Source organism: Akebia trifoliata, chromosome 11, assembly GCF_017979445.1.
Source record: "Akebia trifoliata isolate Shusen 1 chromosome 11, ASM1797944v1, whole genome shotgun sequence".
NCBI lineage: Eukaryota > Viridiplantae > Streptophyta > Magnoliopsida > Ranunculales > Lardizabalaceae > Akebia > Akebia trifoliata.
Genome location: NC_141385.1, coordinates 18611612 through 18620990, shown reverse-complemented (window position 1 = coordinate 18620990; position 9379 = coordinate 18611612). Strand labels below are relative to the sequence as shown.

The 9379-nt window shown below is 37.3% G+C and overlaps 1 protein-coding gene across 1 annotated transcript; it reads right to left on the bottom strand.

Moving 5' to 3' along the window:
* Positions 1–3013: 3013 nt before the first annotated feature.
* On the bottom strand, positions 3014–7156 carry LOC147391075 (uncharacterized). Its single transcript, XM_086458988.1, has 2 exons — positions 6014–7156; positions 3014–3355 (listed from the first exon to the last, which is right to left on the bottom strand). Exons 1-2 carry the CDS (start codon positions 7154–7156, stop codon positions 3014–3016), a joined length of 1485 nt encoding a protein of 494 aa, XP_086315114.1.
* Between the last annotated feature and the right edge of the window lie 2223 nt (positions 7157–9379).

The following is a 9379-nucleotide window of genomic DNA, read 5'->3' as shown; positions in this document are numbered from 1 at the left end:
ATGTGAAAAAACATCACATAAAACCAAGATCTATCATGTTAAATCATCAAGAAGATAAACTAAATACGGAAGCGTACCTGAATCCATGAATATCGTCAAAATCCTTCAGTCTAGCGGTGCTTGATCTTCCAAATTAGTATGTATATTGTTCTTGAGAGAGAGGTTCTCAATTTTCTGATTTTTCTGAATGATGGGATTTCAGAAAAAATATTATACATATAATTTGGGGACCATAACCACTTTTGTAACTGCACATATTTTCTTTATTTCTAATTAAGCCCATCAGGAAATCAGAAATTACAAATAGAGTATCTACACATATAAGCCCATACTTTATGAGACAAATAAGGCCCATTTAAAATTAAACATAGTTAGATCACTTTTAATATGGGCCAAAACTTTCTTAATAGCAAATCACATACAATTATTAATAATATATATATACGTAAACGTCCATAAATCTAACAATCTCCCACTTGGACTACATATATATATTTATTTATATTACCTTATAATTGTATGTCATTATATATCTTATGAGCTCAAAAAAAAATTTGCTATCATAACCAAAAGTATATCAAAACAATCTCGTCCATCAATTATATCAACATAGAACCAAGGTGACTTTCGTTACATATATCGTAACTAAATCCATCCCTGATCACGTATATCAATATAACTAAATGACATAGATCAAGTATGGATGTGTAGCATGGAAATTACATGTGATGTGATCTAAACATGTCTATTTCCAACTGGTCCACCTTAAACTTTAGTGAGATCAAATTATACCAAAATCAGAGTGTGAACAAACTAAAAACAAACTTTATTTCTGCAGAAAATAACCTCAAAAATATCTATAAACTGAAACAACTAAAAAAAAATGTCTAAAACTACAAACTCCCACTAAAAATTGAATATCCTCAAAAGATATGACACCCATATGAGCAATGTGCTCATGAAAGACCTTGGGTGGCAATCCCTTAGCAAGCGGATCCGCAACCATGGAGTTTGTTCCGATGTGTTCTATAGATAAATGTCCACTCTGAACTCTTTCCTTGACAACTAGGAAATTGATGTCTATGTGCTTTGACTTCGTGGAGCTCCTGTTGCTATTAGAATATAAGACTGCTGACTTATTATCACAAAATAACTTAAGTGGTCTTTCAATTTCATCCACAATTCGCAGCCCAGTGACAAAATTTCGCAGCCATATTCCATGATTGGATGCCTCATAACACGCTATAAATTCTGCTGCCATGGTAGAAGAGGCTATAAGAGACTGTTTAGCACTCTTCCAAGAGATAGCACCTCCTACTAGCAGATAGATATAACCCGACGTAGATTTCATACTATCTTGGCATTCGGCAAAGTCGGAGTCTGAATACCCGATGATCTTTATCTTATCCGACCTCTTATATGTGAGCATGTACTTTTTTGTTCTCTGTAGATACCGCATGACGCGTTTGGCTGCTTTCCAATGATCCATTCCCGGATTGTTTAAATATCTGCCCAACATCCCAACAATGTACGCAATGTCTGGACGCGTACAAACTTGAACATACATTAGACTTCCTACTGCTGAAGCATAAGGAATCTTCTGCATTTCATTTTTCTCAAAAACGTTCTTGGGGCATTGATCAAGACTAAACTTGTCTCCTTTAGCTACAGGGGTATCACCTGATTTGCAATCCTGCATGCCATATCTCTTAAGAACTTTTTCGATATAGGTTTTTTGTGATAATCCAAGGATACCTCGAGAGCGATCTCGATGTATTTGAATTCCTAATACAAAAGTTGCATCACCAAGATCTTTCATCTCGAAATTTCTTGCTAGAAATCTCTTAGTTTCATGCAACAAGCCTGTATCGTTACTGGCAAGCAGTATGTCATCGACATATAAAACCAGAAAAATATGCTTACTCCCACTGAACTTGTGGTATCTCAATCATCAACCAGATTCATCTCAAAATTGAATGAGATAATAACTTGGTGAAATTTGTGATACCATTGACGAGATGCCTGCTTGAGTCCATAGATGGATTTCTTTAATTTGCAAACCATTTGTTTTGCATTGTCTAATATAAAATTTTATGGTTGCACCATATAAATCGTCTCATCAATATCACCATTGAGAAACGCGGTCTTAACATCCATTTGATGTAACTCAAGATCAAAATGCGCTACCAAAGCCATTACGATCCTAAAAGAGTCTTTCGATGAAATCGGAGAAAAAATCTCTTTATAATCGATGCCTTCTTTCTGTGTGAAGCCCTTAGCAACAAGACGTGCCTTGTACTTCTCCACATCGCCCTTTGAATCCCTTTTGGTTTTAAATATCTATTTGCAACCAATAGGCTTCGCACCTTCATGCAATGGGACAAGATCCCATACGTTATTGTCCTTCATGGACTTAATCTCTTCATTCATGGCATTAATCCACTTTTGAGAGTTAGAACTTTCCATGGTTTGACGAAAGTTGATTGGATCATCTTCCATCATTCCAATGTCAACCTCATGTTCTTGGAGAAACACAATATAATCGTTCGAAATTGCATTTCTCCTTTCTCTAGTAGATCTCCTTAATGGCATTGGTTCTTGAGGTTGTAGAGTTTGTTCTCCTGGAATAACTTCTTGAACTGGAACGGGAGGCTCAAGGACATTGTCTTGATTCGGAGTTGCTTCTTGAACAATGTCAGGTATAAGAGACTGTTCCTGATCAGTGTCAATAGCAATTGGAGGAATATCGACATATTCCTCTTCAAAGACAAAGTCCTTAACTCTTTCCCCCTCCGGCAAACTCAACATCCTCAAAGAACCGTGCATTACCCGTCTCAAAAATAGACTTAGTCGTGGGATCATAAAATTTGTAACCCCTAGACCTTTCAGAGCATCCAATAAAATAGCAATTGATAGTCCTTGAGTCTAGTTTCTTTTCATTTAGCCTATAAGGCCTTGCCTCAGCTGGACATCCCTAAATATGTAAATGCTTTAAACAGGGCTTCATGCCTGTTCAAAGCTCATAAGGGATCTTTTCAGTCGCCTTAGTTGGAACTCTGTTGAGTATATATGCTACGGTTTTTAATGCCTCTCCCCAGAGTGATTCCGGCAAGGTAGAATGACTAATCATACTCCTTACCATGTCCTTAATTATTCTGTTTCGTCTTTCAGCAACACCATTCATAGTTGGCGAACCTGGCATAGTGTACTGTGGGATGATACCGCATTCCTCTAGGTATTTCGCAAATGGTCCTGGACATTGTTCACCTGATCCGTCATATCTACCGTAGTACTCACCACCACGGTCAGATCTAACGCTTTTGATTCTTTTGTTGAGTTGATTCTCAACTTCAACCTTATAGTTTTTGAACATATCCAGTGATTGCGATTTGTTATGAATGAGATAAGGTAGCCATATCGTGAAAAATCGTCTATGAACGAAATGAAATATTGTTGACCATTCCAAGAAACTGTTGGGAATGGTCCACAAATATCTGTGTGTATTAGTTCTAAGACGTCTAATTTCCTGTTGGCACCAAATCTCCTGACATTTGTTTGTTTCCCCTTAATACAATTCACACATATATCAAAATCAGAAAAATCAAGGGGATCGAGAATACTATCAGACACAAGTATTTCAATTCTCCTTTTTGAGATGTGACCTAATCTCTTGTGCCATAAGGAGGCAGAATTCTCGTCGGTCAATTTACGCTTTACACCTCTTGTACTTACTGTAGACACCTCGATTTGAACGGGCCCTCACTCGAAGGGGCCCAAAAACAATTCAATAAGTTCGACTAACGGGCCCCAATGGCCCGAATCATCGGAAAATGATATTTTCGCCGAAACCCAAGCCACTAACACCTTTCAATGGGTTAGTAGGTCCACCAAAAGGGTTCGGCACGCTCCCATCTACCCCGCTCCATGCAAAATACCGATTTTCCAACAAAAGGGGCCAACGGGCCCCTAAGGCCCAAAACACCAAAAGTAGTAATCACGGTTAAATCAATGCCCCTAAGACCACCCCGTGGTCTCAAGGGCTCGCAAAAAAAGATAGTGACCCATCCCACAACTGTTCAACATCGTCGCTTCACGCTCACGTACAAAGAATCGATAAATTCCCCAACGGGCCCGAAAGCCCGATTCGCCAACACGTGGCATTTTGTTTAAATCAATAGTTTCAAAAAATCAAAAAAATCAAAAAATAAAATGCGAGACTTGGGATGCCTACCCCTTCATCCAACCTTCATCGTTCCATCTCCAAATCCACAAACACCTTAACCCACTCAAGGCCCACGAACCATTAACTCATTTTTAGAATTTTTTCACCTCATCCCTAAGCTAAAAATCAATCCTACATCATTTAAACCTTAAAACCAACCTACCTTATCAAAATTCAATCCAAAATGAGCCTTGTCCAATCCAAAACAACCTACATCTCCTATAAGCCTAAGCCCAACCCATAAAAAAGCCCTCTAACCACTATCCATACCCCATTCACTATCCAACCCACAACCCAACCCATCAACCCTTACTCACATCAACCAATCAACCCCTCAACATCAAAAGATGACACTTGTCATCACCACCCTTCACCTCCCTCATCCAATCACCCACTCCCATCACCATGCTCTAAACAACCCATCTAACCCATCTCACCTCTCTCCAAAATCACCTCAACCCACCTACCCTAACCTCTAACCTAACCTATCCCCATCCTCTAACATCATCAACCACCCACACCTCCACCCATACCCTAACCATCACCATCATAACCCCCACATCACCATCCATACTCTACCCATCATCTTCCTTAAAACACTCCAATAAAATCAACTCAACCCATACTTCATTCATCATCAATCAACTAACCCATTTCTCTCTCCCTAATCAAACAACCCCCATCAACCAATCAACCAATCTCATTCCTCACCCTCTCATCATGATTGCCACATGGCATCATCTCCTTTCTCCTCCCAAAAACTAACTTAACAACCTCTTACACAACCCATTCCCCTAAATCTACACACCTCACCCATCAACCAACCTAACACTCATTCTCTAAACCACTCTCTTACACCCCCACTCCACCACCAACCATCACTCATGTCAACCATCCAACACTCTACCCAAATGGGTTCGGGTAGGATCCAACCCATTTGGGTCTAAACCTCACCCATTTTCATTCATTACACATTTACCCTCCATTTCACCTTAAATTTCACACCCCTCACTCCTAAATCCTATACCATTACCCCTTCTCTCACATTTTAACCCCATTATACCCCCAAACCCCCTCCAAACACCTATAAATACCTCCCCTCTCACCCCAAAAAGGGTGACACCAAGTCTCCATAAGAAAAAAATCTACTCTATCTACTCCTCCTCACTACTCTCTCATAACACACTCTAAGAGAAATAACTTCACTCTCAACTCACCAAGGACTAAAGAGAATTCAAAGAAGAAGAAGAAGAAGAAAAAGAAGAAGAAGAAGTCCAAGAGTACAAGGTGGGAGCAATCAACACCCCCCCTTTTTTCTTTTCTCTACCCTCTCCTCTTCCCTCTTCTATCACCCCCCTCTTTTCATTTTATTTTAATGAGTTGAGCATGAATGGACCTCAAGGCTTGGATCTACAAGGATCATCTCCATTGATGAGATGATCCTATGATCAAGCCAAAATTAAATCCTACTTAGGGAACAAATGTACCCATGTGGCACACTTTCCACTTTCTTTTAAAAATCAAAATGACCGAGTTATTTGAGGTTACCGCCACGTGGCGGGGAGAAAGGGGTGCCTAACACTTTCCCTTTTCTCCAACCGAGCTGCTTGCCCGAACCTCTAGGTTTGATCAACCCTATCCGTTGCGAGTCACTAACGCCAAAAAATGGCAATTTTTCGATAGGTACACACCGGGTGACCATTCACACCCCTTTTCAATTTGAATGGTGGCGACTCCAATATTTAGTAGTTGTGGTCGTCATGACGACGAAAACCACGTAGCTACACTTACATGCAAGGATTCATTAAAAGAGGCAACTGTATCAAGCAAATATAGATTATCATAACCTGATAAAGAACCGGTAGCAACCAATTTTGAATCATGAAAAAGACTAAATGTTCCATTTCCAAATGAAAAACAATATCCAAATTTGTCCAAAGCAGAAATTGAAATCAAATTCCGTCTAAACGACGGTACTACGAAAGTCTCATTGAAATCCAAATAAAAACCAGTTCTTAATAATAATCTAAAAATTCTTATTGCCTCTACTTCGACCGACTTGCCATCACCAACGTAGATGTATCTTTCACCATCATTAGGCTTTCGGCAATTCAAGCAACCCTGCATAGACACACTGATGTGAGTTGTTGCACCGGAATCTATCCACCACGTGTGTCTAGGTACCGAAGTCAAATTAACCTCAGAACAAACAAAATTAAGAAGCATACCTTTCTTTGCACACCAAGCGTGATAGTTGGTACACTCCATCTTCTTATGACCTGCAGCTCCACAGAAGAAACAACCATTCTTATTTGGTTCTTTATGTTGTTTCTTCTGCGGTGCCGTATCCGCAGCTTCCTTATTTTTCTTTCTCTTGAAGTTCTTCTTCTTGTCCTTTGAAGTGGTGGCTAAGTGAGCACTTGATGTACTTTCTTGCTTCAATCTCTCCTCTTCCTGAACACAGTGTGAGATGAGCTCATTAAGAGACCATGAGTCCCTTTGGTAGTTATAGCTCACCTTGAACTGACTGAACTGTGCTAGAAGGGATATGAGAACCAAATGCACTAACAAGTCTTCAGACAAATCCAACTTGAGTGCTTTCAATTTTGAAGCTAGATGAGACAATTCCATAATGTACTCCCTTATGTTTCCTTTGCCTGTGTACCTTATAGAGATAAGTTTTGCTAAGATTGTACTTGTTTCAACCTTTTCATTCTTAGCAAACCTTTTCTCAAGGTCTTCAATGAAACCCTTAGCCGTATCCACTTGATCAGACATAGTGCCCCTAAAAGCTTCTGGAATGGCACGCTTAATGACCATAAGACTTATGCGGTTAGACTTTTCCCACTTTTCCATATCCCTCTTGTCATTTGAGGTACTCTTATCAGTGATATCAGCGGGTTTGGGAACCATCAACACAAGGTCTAGGTCCATGACTCCGAGAGTAATTTGGATACTCTCTTGCCATGCCTTAAAGTTTGTGCTATTCAATATGGGAATGGAGTTTATGCTTGCAATAATATTAGTAGTAGAACTAGAAACTGAATCCATTACAAAAACAAACAAACAAACTCACATAAGTACCAAAACATGCAATAATAATTTCAAATAAAGGTAAGCCCCATCACAAGACATCGAGTACAACATTAATATCTAGTCTTTAGACAGAAATATTAACTTATAAGTGATATCTTGGTGTAGTAATTAACACTGATAATAAATAATAAAAAAACATGTCAAATAATGAATCTTCCTTTGGGCCGATTAATTGCTCACATGTAAAACCAAATAATTATCACGCTTTTATTACCACAAGTGTACATGTAATTTTGTCAAATATAAATCTTCCTTTGGGCCGGTTAATATTTACATAAGTTACATGCACATAACCATTTATATTTCAAAAGAAATTAATTTCCGCAAAAGAGGTCACTTTGGTGTCATATTGCTTCATTTAATTTGTCTCAAAATATATAAAAAAAAATTACCAATATTTAAATGAAATTGCAACAACAACCAAAAAAAATTTTTTTTTTTTTTTTTTTAAAGTCAAAAGTCAACGGTCAAAGTCAATTGTGACAGACTGACCGGGTCAGGTCAACAACCGGGTCACCAGCGGGTAACCCGCCCGCCTGCTCCTATATGCCCAATAAACCTTGTGGGCTGAATCTGAAGCCCATCAGAATTTAAAATAAAAAGATCATCAAGCCCAGCCCAATAAACATGGACTAAATAATGGCCATGTATCAACGTGGGTCCAAAAGTCCACACAGAAACTGAAGTAACTGTTTCCTTCTTTCTTCAACAATGGCCAAACCAGATTCTACACATAGAGAGCATAAAGAAAACTGAATCTTAACCCAATATTACTTATCCAACTTTAAAAATGAATTCAAAATTTGAATCCACACATAAGTTTATCCATAATAGAAAAGCATGATGGATGTTATTCCATAAGAAAACAAATATATAACCTATGAATATGCACATAACAAAATTGGATATATATAAAAAAAAAATCACTAAAATTCTTTTCTTAATGATTCAACACAAAGATGGCTCTGATACCACTTGATGGAGAAAATCCATAATGTGAAAAAACATCACATAAAACCAAGATCTATCATGTTAAATCATCAAGAAGATAAACTAAATACGGAAGCGTACCTGAATCCATGAATATCGTCAAAATCCTTTAGTCTAGCGGTGCTTGATCTTCCATATTAATATGTATATTGTTCTTGAGAGAGAGGTTCTCAATTTTCTGATTTTTCTGAATGATGGGATTTTAGAAAAATATTATACATATAATTTGGGGACCATAACCACTTTTGTAACTGCACATATTTTCTTTATTTCTAATTAAGCCCATCAGGAAATTAGAAATTACAAATAGAGTATCTACACATATAAGCCCATACTTTATGAGACAAATAAGACCCATTTAAAATTAAACATAGTTAGATCACTTTTAATATGGGCCAAAACTTTCTTAATAGCAAATCACATACAATTATTAATAATATATATATACATAAACGTCCATAAATCTAACATAAATTGCTCTTTCTAATTATTTACTTATAAATTTTTAAATCCTCTCATCTCATGAGCCTTATTGAAATTTTTTCTAGTGATTCATATAAAAGTCAGATGGGTCATCATGTAATGACCTGAAATTTTTAATACATATCTCGAGGAAGGATTTGTAGTTTTTTATGTTGATTTTAAAAGTTTTGATTTTGATTTATTAATATTTGGGGAAACCTATCATTGCCAATAGATTTAGAAGGGCCGAGAAGCATACTTTAATCTGTAAGCACATTTTAATCAGAAGTCGATCGAAAAAGTTATCAAATCCTCAAGTTTTGTATCAACTTTTACCCAATAGGTAAAAAAGTTAACTTAGAGACATAATTTTACAAATCTGATCATACCGTTAGATTTGTAATGAAAAATCACCCGAAATAGAGTGTAAGAATGTTTGAATTGACATTCAAGAAAAATAATTCTTGAAATGATACTTACGTCCCACTAAAGTATAAATAACAATACTTAGAAAAATTCTGATTTTTCCTTCTTCTCCAAATAAAAAAAAGTCAATCAAAATTCTCTTCACCTTGCAATTCAAATCTATGTCAAATGAAAGAGATTTGA